This window comes from Entelurus aequoreus, linkage group LG15, assembly GCF_033978785.1.
Source record: "Entelurus aequoreus isolate RoL-2023_Sb linkage group LG15, RoL_Eaeq_v1.1, whole genome shotgun sequence".
NCBI classification, from domain to species: domain Eukaryota; kingdom Metazoa; phylum Chordata; class Actinopteri; order Syngnathiformes; family Syngnathidae; genus Entelurus; species Entelurus aequoreus.
Genome location: NC_084745.1, coordinates 12,579,526 through 12,598,113, shown reverse-complemented (window position 1 = coordinate 12,598,113; position 18,588 = coordinate 12,579,526). Strand labels below are relative to the sequence as shown.

The 18,588-nt window shown below is 34.8% G+C and overlaps 1 protein-coding gene across 1 annotated transcript in view; it reads right to left on the bottom strand.

Annotated features, from left to right (window-relative positions):
- Positions 1–3,266: 3,266 nt before the first annotated feature.
- tmprss7 (transmembrane serine protease 7) overlaps positions 3,267–18,588 on the bottom strand; it is a 30,672-nt gene continuing 15,350 nt past the window's right edge. Inside the window, exons 10-19 of the mRNA XM_062022160.1 lie at positions 18,308–18,420; positions 16,145–16,251; positions 12,116–12,252; positions 11,941–12,048; positions 11,778–11,879; positions 9,408–9,524; positions 6,821–6,992; positions 6,488–6,756; positions 3,700–3,836; positions 3,267–3,602 (exon numbers count right to left, since the gene is read on the bottom strand). Coding sequence (XP_061878144.1) covers positions 3,429–3,602; positions 3,700–3,836; positions 6,488–6,756; positions 6,821–6,992; positions 9,408–9,524; positions 11,778–11,879; positions 11,941–12,048; positions 12,116–12,252; positions 16,145–16,251; positions 18,308–18,420 — 1,436 coding nt within the window. The 3' untranslated portion in view covers positions 3,267–3,428. The remainder of the gene's footprint in view (positions 3,603–3,699; positions 3,837–6,487; positions 6,757–6,820; positions 6,993–9,407; positions 9,525–11,777; positions 11,880–11,940; positions 12,049–12,115; positions 12,253–16,144; positions 16,252–18,307; positions 18,421–18,588) is intronic.

Sequence of the window (18,588 nt, the reverse complement as noted above, 5' to 3'; positions counted from 1 at the left end):
AGCTCTGGTTTAGCTCTGAGGAGGCGATGTGCAACAATACCTCAGGCATAGACACCATCCAGAGAGAGGACCCCCCCTCCCTCACCACCACTTGGTTTCATCTGGGGGGGGGCTCAGATATCCGACCTGCGGCGGGCATTCATCTGCTCCGCTTTTTACCTGGGCGGCAAGTGTCAGCCGGAGTCCCAGCATGCATTGCAGTAAGGGTGGGGGTTGGGGGGGTGGGACAAAGCGGCCACTATGAGGCGGCCGCAGATTTTGTGTACAAACGTCCTCCATGTGTGGACAAAGTGTCACGATTGTGGAGGCTTGAATGCTCCGCAGGGGGCGACCGGCGAGACCCCCGACCACTAATCTGGCATCAAATGACGTGTGGGAGGAGCCAAAGTTCAAACTTTGCTTTATTGAACAAACGCAGCACCTGAGAACAAGCAACGATGTCGTTTTCACCAGAGATCGACCGATGTGGGTTTTTTTCAGGGCCGATACAGATACCGATTATTTGGAGTCAAGGCGGCCGATAACGAGAGTTGTCAATCTTTGGGCACCGATTTGATTCAGAATCGATTGTCAATTCAAAATCAATACTTTCTTAATAACATTGGGTGCCACTTCTATGATTAACTACATTCCTCCATGAAATAGACAAACAGCAGTGACACATTTCTATATGACTTAAAATGAAACTTGTTTTGGGTAATAAAAATCTACCTAAACATTTAATAAAGTAAAATACAAATAAAACAACAAGAGGAATATCCAACACTTCTCTTTTCTAAAGTCAATCTGTACAGCAGATATGATCATCTACATCAGGGGGGTCCAAACTTTTTGACTTGGGGGCCGCATTGGGCTATATAAATTTGGCCGAAAGCCGACAGCTAACACATATATATATATATACATATATATATATATATATATATATATATATATATATATATATATATATATATATGCATGTATGTATATATATAAATACACATATTTATATATACACATATTATTATATATACATACATATATATATATATATATAAATATACATATATATCTACATATACATATATACACATATTATTATATATACATACATATATATATATATAAATACACATATATATCTACATATACATATATACATCTATTTACATATATACACATATATACATATACCTGTATATACATATATATATATAGACACACATATATATAGACACACATATATATATATATATATATATATATATATATATATATATATATATATATATATATATATATATATATATATATATATATATATATATGTATAAGTATATAAATATGTATAAATGCATATATGTGTATATATATATATATATATATATATATATATATATATATATATATATATATACATATATATATACACATATATGCATTTATACATATTTATATACTTATACATATATATATATATATATATATATATATATATATACATATATATGTATATATATACACATATATACATACATATATATATATATATACATACATATGTATATATATACATATATACATATACTCACACACACACACACATATATATGCATACAAACACGTGTACATACTATATTAATATAATGGATATATAATTAATTATTAATATAATTGTACGGTATATTAAGAGTATGTACTCGTACATTGTTTACTTCCATGACGACCTCCTTAAAAGTTTCGTAATCCATCAGAAATATCAAGCAGTTAAAACACACCAAACATTGATAATGTGGAGAGTGTTTTGCATTTTTCCCATCATGCTTTGTAATGCGTATAAATGAGTGTCATTTAGATTTTTTTATGGTGCATGGATGTTTGTTTTTTTACAATATACACAAAGTTCAGTGAGAAGGTTGTGTTATGTGTGATCAAGTGTTGACTTGTTTGGATTGTGTCATATAAGTAAATGCTGTGCAGTGTGTACGTGAAGACGCCGGCGGGCCGTAGTTTGGACACCCCTGATCTACATCAACAATATGATTTGTCTGAGTGGCTGGACAGGACAGATACAAATTACAAAAAATAAACAAATAAATGTTTTCAATCGATTAAGAGTCGTTACAAATAAGAATCGTGATTCAATCGAAAAATGTATTAATTTTTTTACATGCGATATTTGGAGCCCATATTGATTTGCAGTAAAAGTTATTTAATCATGAATAGTTAGCGGCAAAAAACCTTTAACACCTTTATTACGTGTGTCTGAATATGGGAAATGACAATAACTCGCCATCTACTCAGTTTTATGCAATTTTATAACAGTTTATGGATTTAATACATTGTAAGTTTCCTTGTGAGGAACCCTGAAATATTGCCAACATTTAAATAAAAACGATTCCGGGCTAATTCACGTGGATTATAGTTGAGACATTTTTCAAGAAGGCTGACATCTTTTCTTCCTGGATGTTGCAGAAAGTATGAGAATGTGTGAGCTGCTGCCTGTCCTTCTTTACTTATATAATAATCTCCAATTCGTCAAGATGTTTACTCAAAGTTCTTTTCAGTCGTATTCACGTGCGTCCATCTCTGTCCCGTTAGCATTTTACCGAATGACGGAACATGAAACTGGCGGCGCTCCTTTAACGAGCCCACGCTCCGCGGACGGAGGCTTGTCGAGCAACTCCATCGCCGCGGTAATGAAAACAAACAAAGCGGGACGGGAAAGAAGGACAAAAACTGGATTTCCCAGCAGAAACTGGAATTTTGGACAGGTCAGCAAGGGAGAAGGACAATTCTCACAAGAACTGAAATAAATGTTCTGGCAGATATCAAAACATATTTGGGAAGAATTACTGTTGAGAGTATTTTTTTTTATTCTTAAGCGAATAGAAAATTGGGCTCCAATAAAAATAGAAGTGCTATCTATTCATTAAATATTATTATTATAAATATTATTTTTAATACTAAAAATTAGTGCCATATATTGGATTGCTACAAAAAAAAAAAAGATTTACGTCAAAATGGCAAATATCGGCACCGATAATCGGTCGATCTCTAATTTCCCCGCCATCATTATTATCATTACATCAATTTACGGTGATTCATTAAATATTATTATTATAAATATTATTTTTAATACTAAAAATTAGTGCCATATATTGGATTGCTACAAAAAAAAGAAAAGATTTACGTCAAAATGGCAAATATCGGCACCGATAATCGGTCGATCTCTCATTTCCCCACCATCATTATTATCATTACATCAATTTACGGTGATTCATTAAATATTATTATTATAAATATTATTTTTAATACTAAAAATTAGTGCCATATATTGGATTGCTACAAAAAAAAAAAAAGATTTACGTCAAAATGGCAAATATCGGCACCGATAATCGGTCGATCTCTAATTTCCCCGCCATCATTATTATCATTACATCAATTTACGGTGATTCTGGATCAATGTGGCTGCGGATCCAGGAGGTGAACTTGGTGACCCTGGTGTAGACCCCGGGAAGGTTGGGTCTGCCGCAGCCCGCCCCCCAGCTGACGATGCCAATCAGGAACCAGCGGCCCCCGCCTGGCGCCCGGCAGGACAAAGGGCCGCCCGAATCCCCCTGAGGTGCAGAGAAGAGTCAATGCGGACTCTGGGGGAGGTCATTGATCAGGTGATTGGAAGAGGGGAAGGGGGGAGGGGGGAGGGGTCGGGCTCACCCTGCAGGCATCCCGCTCCCCGGACGGGACACCGGCACACAACATGCGGGGCGACACCAGGCCGTAACTTTTCTTGCAGTCAGTCTGGCTCATGACGGACACCTGGGCCTTCTGCAGCACGGACGGCAGCGCCTTGTCTGCGGGCAGGAAGTGACATCATCGTCATCATCCACGGGTGTGGCGGGCTGTTTATTTTTGCATACGACAACGTAGTTTTTTTTACCTCCTCAAACAGATGACATAATCGTGACTTTAAATAAGAGCGTTGTGTTTCACGCCACACTTTCAACCCTCTGCTGGCCATAACATTAGGTACACCTGCACCGTCAAATGAGATTCAAACTCCAAAATAAAAGAGTTTATGGTGTTATTGCACGTAGAACAATGAGTTTAATATTGTGCTCGCAAACTCACAATTGAATTAGATTCCATTGCTAGGGGGTGACTATTTGATACAGAATTAATTCCAAATTCAAACCAATCCTCGCAACATACTATTATTATTATTGCTATTATAAAAATTACAAAATATTTTCAAAACAAAAGCTCCTCTTGACTGCAAACCCGAACACCCCGACGACCTCAAAAGCAATGCTGGCCATAGCCCGGGCTTTTAGCTCGGTAGACAACGTGCTCGACTTTCATGCTGGGGACTTGGGTTCGAGCCCCTGGCGGAATGGAAATGGCAGGAACCGAACCATGTCGGGCAGCGAGTAAGTATGTATTTAAAAAAATGTATTCTTAAAAAAATATAATAAACTTATTATAAATCATCTTTTTTTTTTAGAATTTTTTTCAAAATTTAAAATTTTCTAAAAATGATTTTATTTTAAATCGAATTTTGAAAATAACCAGTTTGAAAATGTATTCAATTTTTATTATTTATTAATTTTTCAAAAATATTTTGAGAAATGTATATATTAAATTACAATTAATATGCCTCAAGAAACAAAATATATGACTAAGGTGTATACTAAAATGAACTAAAAAAAAAGCTAGCATGCTAGCACCAAATAAAATATATAACTCTTAAGTGAATATTTAAAAAATAGCTAAAACCTAGCATGCTAATGCTAACATGCTTACACAAAAATATATAACTTGTAGGTGTATATTCATAAAATTAGCTAAAAACCTAACACGCTAACATTAACGTGCTAGCATCAAATAAATATATAACTTTTAGGTGAATATTTTCTAAAAATAGCTTAAACACTGAGCACGCTAATGTTAGCATGCTAACAGTTAATATGCCTCAAGAGACTAAAGTTTGTACTTTCAAAATGAACAAAAAAAGCTAGCGTGGCAAAAGTAAATAAAATATATAACTTGTAGGTGTATATTTATAAAATTAGTAAAAAAATCGGACACGCTAACATTAGCATGCTAACAGTTATATTTTTTTTGCAAGGAACGGAAACAGCAGGTACCGAACTATGTGGGTAACGCGCAGCGAGTAAGTGAGGGAATTGCTTAAAACATTTATTTAAAAAAAAAATGTATTCTTAAAAAAATATACTAAACTTATTATAAATCTTTTTTTTTTTTTTAAGAATTATAATTTTCAAAAATCGAATTTGTTTTAAATCGATTTTTGAAAATATTCCTAAAACCATTTTGAAAATGTATTACATTTGTATTATTTAATAATTTTTCAAAGGCACTTTGAAAAATGTATATATTAAATAACAGTTAATATGCCTCAAGAAACAAAATGTGACTAAGGTGTGTACCTTCAAAATGAACTAAAAAAGCTAGCATGCTAGCACCAAAAAAAATATAACTCGTGAATATTTAAAAAAAATAGCTAAAACCTAGCATGCTAATGTTAACATGCTAACACAAAAATATATAACTTGTAGGTGTATATTTATAAAATTTGCTAAAAACCTAACACACTTAAATGAACATGCTAGCATCAAACTTGTAGGTGTATATTCATTAAATTAGCTAAAAACCTAAAATGCTAACATTAACATGCTAGCATCAAATAACAAAATATATAACTTTTAGGTGAATAATTACTAAAAAACAATAGCTAAAAACTGAGCACCTTAGTGTTAGCATGCTAACAGTTAATATATAAGGTTTGTACTTTCAAAATGAACAAAAAAAAGCTAGCGCGCTAACAGTAAATAAAATATAACTTGTAGGTGTATATTTATAAAATTAGCAAAAAATCTGACACGCTAACATTAGCATGCCAACAGTTATACGGGTATATACTTTTTAAAGATTTTGAAAATACTTTTAAATTTTTATTTTTAATTTTTTTAAATAAAATTATGAAGCAATTTAGAATTGGATAATTACAATCACGATTCAAAGTTGAATCCTTTTTTTTTTCAAGCACCCACACAATATTTCTATTATTATTATTTAGATACAATAGTGTGCTTTATTGTAATATAAATGTAATTAATATTCAACTTTCACCGTTCTGATATTAGCGCAACACAGCAAATTCTAACATGGGCAATTAGGTAGTCACGTTTTTAAGGCACATTGCTGCCACCTAGAGGACTGGAGTGGAACACAGCAATACTTTTCTATCAAAAAGTCACTTACGTTAGGCAAAAAAAACCAAACTGTTTTGCAAAAAAATGTGTTTGCCAGCGCTTGCTTAATGCAAAGTGGGGCAGTGAAGATTCTAAACCACTAGAGGGAGCTGTGGTGTAGAAAACGCACGACTAGTGCACGTTATCGCCACCTACAGGGCTGCAGTGGAACAAGCAAAATGGCCAGGAAGCAAACATTTTTTACACCTGGTGAGGTTCTGCTTCCTCACCTTCCTCCGAGCGATACCCCCAGCCCGTGACCCAGCAGCGATGTCTGGCGGTGACGGCGTGGGAGGCGGCGGGCAGGCACACGGGCTGCACAAGCGGGCCCAGCGAGGGAGGCCACGCCCTCTTCAGCCTCAGCAGGGCCACGTCGTAGTCGAAGGTGTAGGCGTCGTAGTACTCGTGGACCACCACACGCTGGATCTCCGCCACGTGCTTGGCGCCGCCCTGCGTCAGCACCCCCAGGTGGGCCCGCCAGTGCCGCGGGTCGGACAGCCTGCGGGGTCAAAGGTCAAACGGGTGGAGCGGCGACTGTTTGGGCGCAATGACGGCGGGCGGACCTCTCTTTGCTGAAGCAGTGGGCCGCTGAGATGAGCCAATCAGAAGAGAGCACGGAGGCGCCGCAGAACAGGTGGCCGGAGAAGTGGAGGCTGACCTGCCAAGGCCACTCCCCTTCCTCCGAGTTGACTCCGCCCACAACACGATGGGACGCAGGGGCGGGGCTCCCGCAAGCTACAGAACAAAGCATGAAACTCACATGATAGAAATATTTATAATAGAAATAATAGTAATTCAAATAATTAGAAAAGGCCATTTAAGTATAAATTGTATTAAAGTGGAAATTAAATGCTGATAAAACGTATAAATATGGAAAATTAATGTAAAAATGTCTCACATTTTAAAGACCTGAAGCTGTACATAGTATGAATCTTAATGTTACATGAATGTTAAAATTAGTTAAAACAAAAAAAAAAGTATAAAAATGGCTATAATGCTAACATTTCTGTAACACGGTCGCATGATAAATTTGCCAAAAACCTAACATGCTAACATTAGAATGCTAACAGTTAATATGCTTCAAGAAACAAAATATATGACTAACATGTTTGTAGACTTTCAAAATGCTAGCATCAAATAACAATATATAACTCCTGGTGAATATTATTTAAAAAATAGCTAAGAACCCAGCATGCTAACGTTGGCATGCGAGCATCAAATAAAATATATATCTGTATGCAAATTTTTTTCCAAATAGCTAAGAATTTAGCATGCTAATGTTGGCATGGTAGCATCAAATAACAAAATATGTGATTTTTTTTCAAATAGCTAAAAACCTAGCATGCTAACATTTGCATGCTAGCATCAAATAAAATATGTATCTGTAGGTGAATATATATTTTTAAATAGCTAAGAACCTAGCATGTTAGCATCAAATAACGAAATATGTGATTTTTTTTTAAAATACCTAAAAACCTGGCATGCTAAAATTGGCATGCTAGCATCAAATAACAAAATATATATCTGTAGGTGAATATATATTTTTTAAATAGCTAAGAACCTAGTATGCTAGCATCAAATAACAAATGTGATTTTTTTTTTTTAAATAGCTAAAAACCTAGCATGCTAGCATTGGCACGCTAGCATCAAACAACAAAATATATATCTGCAGGTGAATATTTTTTTGAAATAGCTAAGAACTTAGCATGCTAACATTAGCACGCTAGCATCAAATAAAATATATATCCGTCGGTGAATAATTTTTTAAAAATAGGTAAGTACCTACAATGCTAACGTTGGCATGCTAGCATCAAATAAAATATGTGATTTTTTAAATAAATAAATAAATATATATCCGTAGGTGAATAATTAAAAAAAAAAGCTAACAACTTAGAATGCTAACGTTGGCAAGCTAGCATCAAGTAATAAAACATGTGATTTTTTTTTAAACAGCTAAAAACCTAGCATGCTAACATTGGCACGCTACCATCAAATAACAAAAATATCTGTAGTTGATTTTTTTTTTTTAAATAGCTAAAAACCTAGCATGCTAACATTGGCATGCTAGCATCAAATAAAATATATATCCGTATGTGAATAATTTTTTTTTAAAAAAGCTAAGAACCTAGAATGCTAACATTGGCATGCTAGCATCAAATAACAAAATATGTGATTTTTTTTTTTAAATAGCTAAAAACCTAGCATGCTAACATTGGCACGCTACCATCAAATAACATATCTGTAGGTGAATTTTTTTTAGTAGCTAAGAACCTAGCATGCTAACATTGGCACGCTATCATCAAATAAAATACATATCCGTATGTGAATAATTAAAAAAAAAAAGCTAAGAACCTAGAATGCTAACGTTGGCATGCTAGCATCAAATAACAAAATACGTGATTTTTTAAAAAAAATAGCTAAAAACCTAGCCTGCTAACATTGACACGCTACCATCAAATAATATATATCTGTAGGTGATTTTTTTTTTAATAGCTAAGAACCTGGCATGCTAATGTTGGCATGCTAGCATCAAATAAGAAAATCTGTGATTTTTTTTTAAATAGCTAAAAACCTAGCATGCTAACATTGGCATGCTAGCATCAAATAAAATATATATCCGTATGTGAATAATTTTTTAAAAAAAAGCTAAGAACCTAGAATGCTAACATTGGCATGCTAGCATCAAATAACAAAATATGTGATTTTTTTTTAAAATAGCTAAAAACCTAGCATGCTAACATTGGCACGCTACCATCAAATAACATATCTGTAGGTGAATTTTTTTTAGTAGCTAAGAACCTAGCATGCTAACATTGGCACGCTAGCATCAAATAAAATATATATCCGTATGTGAATAATTTTTAAAAAAATAGCTAAGAACCTAGAATGCTAACGTTGGCATGCTAGCATCAAATAACAAAATATGTGAATTTTTTTTAAAAAATAGCTAAAAACCTAGCTTGCTAACATTGACACGCTACCATCAAATAATATATATCTGTAGGTGATTTTTTTTTTAATAGCTAAGAACCTGGCATGCTAATGTTGGCATGCTAGCATCAAATAACAAAATATGTGATTTTTTTTTTTTAAATAGCTAAAAACCTAGCATGCTAACATTGACATGCTAACAGCGATATCCATACTCACCGCAGTCTTCCTCGTCGCTGCCGTCCTGACAGTCGACCACATCGTCACACCTGGCGTTCTTCTTCAAGATGCAGGAGCCGCCGTGGCAGCGATACCTGACGGCTGAGCAGCTGGTTTCTGCCCAGATGGAAATAACCGTGTGCATAGTTGGTAAGAAGTAACTATGTTGAAATACACTATATTGCCAAAAGTATTTGGCCACCCATCCAAATGATCAGAATCAGGTGGCCCGGCCACAGGTGTATAAAATCAAGCACTTAGGCATGGAGACTGTTTCTACAAACATTTGGGAAAGAATGGGCCGCTTTCAGTGATTTCCAGCGTGGAACTCTCATAGGATGCCACCTGTGCAACAAATCCAGTCGTGAAATTTCCTCGCTCCTAAATATTCCAAAGTCAACTGTTGGCTTTATTATAAGAAAATGGAAGAGTTTGGGAACAACAGCAAGTCAGCCACCAAGTGGTAGGCCACGTGAACTGACAGAGAGGGGTCAGCATAGTGCAAAGACTTTCTGCACAGTCAGTTGCTACAGAGCACCAAACTTCCTGTGACCTTCCAATTAGCCCACGCACAGTACGCAGAGAGCTTCATAGAATGGGTTTCCATGGCCGAGCAGCTGCATCTAAGCCATACATCACCAAGTCCAATGCGAAGCGTGGGATGCAGTGGTGTAAAGCACGTCGCCACTGGACTCTAGAACAGTGGAGACGCCTGCTCTGGAGTGATGAGTCACGCTTTTCCATCTGGCAATCTGATGGACCAGTCTGGGTGTGGAGGTTGCCAGGAGAACGCTACATTTTGGACTGCATTGTGCCGAGTGTGAAATTTGGTGGAGGAGGAATTATGGTGTGGGGTTGTTTTTCATTAATTGGGCTTGGCCCCTTAGTTCCAGTGAAAGGAACTTTGAATGCTCCAGGATACCAAAACATTTTGGACAATTCCATGCTCCCAACCTTGTTGAGTTGAGTTGAGTTGAGTTTGAGTTTATTTGGAACATGCAAGCATACAACATGATGCATCACAATTTCCAGTTTCTCTTTTCAACATGCTCGAAAAGGAGTAGGAAGAAGCAGAGCTTATTTAATCCTACCCCTTTTCTTTACATAACAGTTGCTAAAACTTTTTGTTCACTTCCTGTTCTTAATTTATTCACAATAAACTCCATAAGTAATCACAATAAAAATAAATAAATAAATAATAGTAAGAATTTAATAATAATAATTGGTGAAGTAAGTCATATTTCATATGATGAGATAAGTAAGATTACTTTAAGAATGATTGAATGAATGGATGAAATAAATTGAGAATGTTTGTCATGGTTCTTCTTCTTTGTACTTTGTAAACACTTTAAGTTTGAAGAGTTTCTTGAAGTGTATCATATTAGTACATTGTTTGATTGCTTTGCTTAATCCATTCCATAATTTAATTCCACATACTGATATACTGAAGGTCTTAAGTGTTGTACGTGCGTACAAATGTTTTAAGTTACGTTTTTCTCTAAGATTATATTTCTCCTCTTTTTTTGAGAAGAATTGTTGTATATTCTTGGGTAGCAGGTTATAGTTTGCTTTGTGCATAATTTTAGCTGTTTGCAAATTCACTATGTCGTGGAATTTCAGTATTTTTGATTCAATAAATAAAGGATTTGTATGTTCTCTATATCCAACATTATGTATTATTCTAACTGATCTTTTTTGTAACACCGTTAATGAATGAAGTGTACTTTTGTAATTATTTCCCCATATTTCTACACAGTAGCTCAGATATGGTAACACTAGTGAGCAGTAGAGAATATGAAGGGATTTTTGGTCTAGGACATGTTTTGCTTTATTCATTATTGACGTGTTTCTTGCAACTTTATGTTGTATATTTTTTACGTGAGATTTCCAGTTCAATTTATCATCAATCATTATACCTAGAAATTTGGTTTCGTTTACTCTTTCAATTTCTATTCCGTGTGGGAACAGTTTGGAGCGAGCCCCTTCCTCTTCCAACACGACTGTGCACCAGTGCACAAAGCAAGGCCCATAAAGACATGGACGACGGAGTCTGGTGTGAACGAACTTGACTGGCCTGCACAGAGTCCTGACCTGAACCCCATAGAACACCTTTGGGATGAATTAGAACGGAGACTTGAGAGCCAGGCCTTCTCGACAAACATCAGTGTGTGACCTCACCAATGCGCTTTTGGAAGAATGGTGGAAAATTCCTAAAGACACACTCCGCAACCTTGTGGACAGCCTTCCAGTTGAAGCTGTAATAGCTGCAAAAGGTGGACCCACATCACACTGAACCCTATGGGTTAGGAATGGGATGGCACTTCAAGTTCATATGTGAGTCAAGGCAGGTGGCCAAATAGTTGAGTGTACCTTGAGTGCAGTTGCTTTCATCGGCTCCGTCGCTGCAGTCGGTCTCTCCATTGCACACGAAGACAGGATGCAGGTGTCCCCCGCAGTTCTTGGTGGGCCTGGCTGCAGGACAGGTTCACCATCACGCATACGTCACCAAAGTCCTCCAGGATGTGACACTTACAACAGAAGACCTCGTCGCTCTCGTCGCGGCAGTCGTCCAGGCCGTCGCAGCGGCGACTTTTCTCCACGCAGAGTCCAGTGGAGCACAGGAAGTGACCTTCTGGACATGCTGGGAGGAGACACAGCATTAGGTGCAACCTAGACAAACACCCACCCGCACAGGTGTCCCCGACTACGTCGGCTGATGTTGTAGCTGCCGTACGACGCCCGGAAAGGCTGCGAGGAGCCGCGGGCGGTGCAGCGGAACTCCACCTCCGCCACGTGCTGGGCGATGCGAAAGACAGTGGGGTGTCCCACGTAGCTGCCGCAGAAGCTGTGGACGCCAACAAGTGGTCACGTGGGGCTGGACGTTCAACGTAGTGTCCCGAAAGGAGACGGTTTAAAAGTGTCTGTAGCTTTAAGGCAGGGGTGTCCAAAGTGCGGCGCAGGGGCAACTCATTTTTTTTGAACGGGCCGCCTCACATTCCAAAAATACTATAAAATAAAATGTGGAATAAAAGAGCAAACAGGTGACATGTAACAAGAAAAAGTTGCAATGTTGACTCTATTAACACTTTAAAACTGTCTTTGCTCAAAAATAATAATGTATCCAAATCATTGGTATGGATTATTCACATAGTCAATGTTCCAATTACTTCACGTCCAGTATTACACTTTGAAATATTTTTTCAGGAAAATATTGCATACATTGTCTGTTTGCCATATAAAAAAAAAGTTTTATTTGACAAACAGAGCATAAAACAAACCCCGGTAAAAATGTATAAAAACTTAGAATCGACAGATAGATCTGAGGATGATCTAAAGACTTAAAAGCGTTAAAATAAAAAAATACTAATAAATAAATACATTTAAAAAATACAAATAAATATATATATGTATATGTGAAGTGAAGTGAATTATATCTATATGGCGCTTTTCTCTAGTGGCTCAAAGAGCCTTTACATAGTGAAACCCAATATCTAAGTTACATTTAAACCAGTGTGGGTGGCACTGGGAGCGGGTGGGTAAAGTGTCTTGCCCAAGGACACAACGGCGAGCTGTACCGCTCATATATATATTATATATATGTATATATATATATATATATATATATATATATATATATATATATATATATATATATATATATATATATACTGTACATATATATATATATATATATATATATATATATATACTGTACATATATATATATATATATATATATATATACTGTACATATATATATATATATATACTGTATATACATACATATACATACACACACTTATATATATATATACATACACACACTTATATATATATATATATATATATATATATATATATATATATATATATATATATATATATGTATGTTTGTGTGCGTGTGTGTGTGTGTGTGTGTATATTATATATATATATATATATATATATACATACACACACACACATATACAGTATATATATATATATATATATATATATATATATATATATATATATATATATATATATATATATATACTGTATATGTGTGTGTGTGTATGTATATATATATATATATATATATATATATATATATACATACACACACACACACATATACAGTATATATATATATATATATATATATATATATATATATATACTGTATATACATACATATACATACACACGCACACACATATATATATATATATATATATATATATATATATATATATGACCTATTTTTAACACTTCTATGAGTGGGGCCCTTTTGGATCCCCCAAAATTTTAGTGGGATTAGTTTTAAACTGTCTTTGCTCAAACTGAATTAAAATAAATTTTATGAATTATTGATCTATTTAAGGCTCCAATTATTTCACATCAAATATTCCACTTTAAAAACATTTTTCCAGGAAAATATTTGTATTTTGTATATAAAAAATGTTTTCTTCTACAAACGGGGAAAAAACCAAAAACAAACAAAAAAAAAACTACAAAAAAATAATACAAACTTAGACTTTACGGATAGATCTGAGGTTGATATAACAACTTAAGCACTGAAATAAAACAATTTTAAAAAATAATTTAAAAAAGTTAATCTAAATGCTAAGTTTTCTTTTACTTTGACTAATTTTCTAGTTTGGTGGCCAACGGGGTGGCCTGCATGTGCTAATTGTGCAATTGTCAACGTTACATTTGCGAGTGCATTAAAAAAACGACTCCCCAACGAACGACTCACAACTGGGCACCTAAAAGTGCCGTTCAAAAGACTCGATTGGTTTGTGAAGATCTCTGGTAACTGTGCACTTGTCCAATGCCATATATCGTAGACGACGTAACAATGCTAAGATAATGTAGCTATAGGGCAAGTCTCAATTAATCAGAATATGGTGCAAAAGTTATTTTATTTCAGGCGTTTAGTTCAGAACGCAGACCGGTTAAAATACTTTTAAGTTCATTAATAGTTTACAATAATTTTTTTTCTTGACAATTTTTCACATTTTGAGATTTGTGTTTTTTAATTGGCGATAAGCAAATAAGATGTTGTCATTTATTGCAATGCGCCCGTCGGTCCACCTTTTGCAGCTATTGCAGCTTCAACTCTTCTGGGAGTGTGTTTATAGGAATTTTTGACTATTATTCCAAAAGCGCATTGGGGAGGTCACACACTGATGTCAGAAAACCAATAAATTTAGCTGAACTGCACCAGTTTTGTCAAGAGGAATGGTCAAAAATTCAACCAGAAGCTTGTGGATGGCTACCAAAAGCGCCTTACTGCAGTGAAACTTGCCAAGGGACATGTAAGCAAATATTAACATTGCTGTATGTATACTTTTGACCCAGCAGATTTGGTCACATTTTCAGTAGACCCATAATAAATTCATAAAAGAACCAAACTTCATGAATGTGTGACCAACAAGTATGTGCTCCAATCACTCTATCACAAAAAAATAAGACTTGTAGAAATGATTGGAAACTCAAGACAGCCATGACATGATGTTCTTTACAAGTGTATGTCAACTTTTGACCACGACTGTACTTCCTGTTCCTTTCTACAGCGCTAAGCCTTCTGGGTAATGTAGTATGTAAACATTGATTTCCTTGCGTATATGCTTAACAGTGATTTAACCATGTTGAGATAGTTAAATACATAGTTTCAATGGCAATGCACACCGAGCAAAGAGGCAGCACTTACATGTTAGAGGTGTTGAAGTGTGATGATAACTTCTCATCTTCTCTCATTTACCAACAAAATTGAGCGCTATAGATCGCTCTCAACAGTTCAAAAATGTGCTTAATGTGCAATTTGACAGTAATTTAACAATGAGCTCGGGTTATGTGCGTTTACTGCCATCTCGGGTCTACTTTTAAGTATGTGTGGTATATTATTTATTCCATCCATCCATTTTCTACCGCTTGACGCTTTTTTGGGTGCGGGAGCCTATCTCAGCTGCATTATTTATTATTTACTTTTTAAATTATATCTCAATTCTGTACACTGCTGCTGGAATTTTAATTTTCCTGAGGGAACTCTCCTGAAGGAATCAATAAAGTACTATCTATCTATCTATCTATCTATCTATCTATCTATCTATCTATCTATCTATCTATCTATCTATCTATCTATCTATCTATAAAACGAGTAAAACAATACAGTATTTGTCTTGTTTTGTATATGTTGAAATATGTGCTTTTTAAAAGTCTGGTTACAAGGGACACTTCCAACATTAGTACATTTATAAAATAACAAGTTGATTCAATGTTATTGAAAGAAAAAAAGCCCCAAAACGTCACAACTTTTTGAAAAAGCTGCCACGAATTCAGGCATTTTAGGCCAAAACAATCACAAAATGGTAAATGGATAGCGCCTAATAACAATATATATATATTATACATTATTAATAATATAATTATGAGTAGTAGTAAGATTATTATTATTATTACATTATATTTATAAATAATATAATTTATAGGGCAAAAAAAAAAGCCTGCAAAATTGTGGCTGGACTACCTATCTTCTGAAGACAAACACCATTTGCAAACATTTAGCGACCATGTATTTTAAGACTTGTAGCAAAGCCTCTCCCCCGAATCAGTCCTCCGCGGGCGTTGTTTTGCTACTTGCCAAGAAGGAGGTAAACCTCAGTTTATTGTGTTATTGCATTGCGTGAACTACATTCTTAATAACGTGACAGAAAGAGGTGTTATTCTCTAGTGATTGTTGTCGTACATACATCGCCTCGTTGACCCTCCACCACCCGTGCTCGCAGCCCTTCGAGTCTTTAGCTTTCAGCACGTAGTCGTGGAAGTGCAGGGCAACCCCCAAGGAAGAGTCAGGTGTCTGTGAAGAACACAACAGAGTCAGGGAGTCTGAAATGGAAGGATTTTTTTTTTTTTTTTGTAGATGAAATGATGCTGACAAGTTCATTAAATATACATTTGTGTGTCTTTAAAAAGTCAGTTGGTTAAAATACAGTGTTTTAAAATTGTAAAAAAAAAAAATCTGTGTAATAAATTCAGTGTTAAAAAAATTCAAGGCAGAAGAATTCTGTTTATAAAACGTCAGTGTAAAAAAAATAAGTGAAAAAAAATCAGTACAGTGATTAATCAAAAAATTAATCAAAAAATCAATAGTGTTCTAAAATTCAGTGAGTAAAAGTTCAGTGCAAAAAAATAATCCGGCGCAAAAAAATTTAATGCAGAAAAATTCAGTGTAAAGTATTCAGTGAAAAATAAATTCAGTGTCAAAAAAATTCAAAGCAGAAAAAATCAGTATATAAAACTTTAGTTTAAAAAAATTTAGAGTAAAAAAAATCAGTGAAAAAACAACCAGTAAAGGACACAATTTGATGTAAACAAATACAGTTCACAAAATCCAGTGCAGGAATCTTTGTTGCTTCAAAAATCCAGAACCACTTCCGGTAATTTAAGGCCGAAGAACATAATTTGCTGGTTCTAGGACAGGATTTATTGTTTCAGTCTTAATTTACCAAAAATGCGTCTTGAGTTTTGAAGCAACGAAGATTCCTGCACTAAATTTTGTGAACTTTATTTGTTTACATCAAATTATACTGACAATTTCATTAAATATAAATTTGTGGGCAAAATTTGTGTTTAAAAATTCAGTTTTTTAAAATTCAGTGTTGAAAAAAAAATCTGTGTAATAATTTCAGTTTAAAAAAAATTCAAGGCAGAAAAATTCAGTGTATAAAACGTCAGTGTCAAAAAATTATATGAAAAAAAAATCAGTTAAAAAAAATTCAGGACACAAATATTAGTTGCTTCCAAAATCAAGAACCACTTCCGGTAATTTAAGACCGAAGAACCTCATTGGCTGATTCTGACACAGGATCGATTGCAGTTCATTGGATAAAAATTGGTGAGCAAAGTTTATTTTTATTTTTTTTAAATCAGTTTGTCAAAATACATTATTTAAAAATTCAGTGTGTGAAAGGTCAGTGCAAAAAAAAAAAAATCAGCGCAAACAAATTTAATGCAGACAAATTCAGGGTACAATATTTAGTGAAAAACAAATTCAGTGTAAAAAAATCAGTTAAAAAAATTTTTGAGTAAAAAAATTAAATGAAAAAAAAAAATCAGTAAAAGAAAAATTCAGGACACAAATATTTGTTGCTTCAAAAATCAAGACCCACTTCCGGTAATTTAAGACTGAAGAACCTCATTGGCTGGTTCTAAGACAGGATCGATTGCTTCAGTCTTAATTGACCAAAAATAGGTATTTTGTTTTGAAGCAACGAAGATTCCTGCACTGGTCAAATTATGCTGACAAGTTCATTAAACATAAATTTGTGGGCACAATTCGTGTTGAAAAATTCAGTTTGTCAAAATACAGTGTGTGAAAGTACAGTGCAAAAAAAAAAAAATTCAGCGGAAAAAAAATCAAATGCAGAAAAATTCAGTGTAAAATACACAGTGAAAAAAAAATCAGTGAAAAAATAATTGCAGAAAACATCAGTGTAAAAAAATGTGGTTTATAAAAATTTTGTGCAAAAATAAAACTCAAGACCCACTTCAGGTAAAAGAAGACTGAACACCTCCTTGGCTGCTTCTGAGACAGAATCGATTGCTTCAGCCTTAATTTACTTAAGTTTAGAAGCAACAAATATTTCTGCACTGGATGATTTTTTTTTTTTTTTACACTGAATTTATTTATTTATTTTTTTTACACAGATTTTTCTTTTAAACATTGCATTTTAACAAACAACATTTTTAAACACACATTTTGCTCACAATCTTTTATTCAATGAAATTGTCGGCATAATTTGATTAGATTCAGAAAAATTCACACGCAAAAAATTTCAGTTCCATAAATTCAGTGTCAAAAAAAAAAAGCTGTCGCACTAAAGACCCAAATGAACCTCCATACGGAGGCGTACCTGGAAGGTCCAGGTGCAGGAGCAGTGGGGGGGCATGAGGCTGGGATGGAAGGGGCTGTAGATGTGACCCGTCATGTCGGCTTGGGACTTGGTCTCAATGTGAGACGTGCAGACTGAGGGCGACAGCAGAAAAAGAGGATGAGAACAAATCCCTCTTCCGTTTTCCTTTATCGGTTTACGAACTTTCAGATGGCGTCAAATATGACTGTGTGCGAACTATGTCTTGGTGTAGGAACGCGTCATTCACTCATTCATTTTGTGTCTCGCTGGCAGCCATTTTG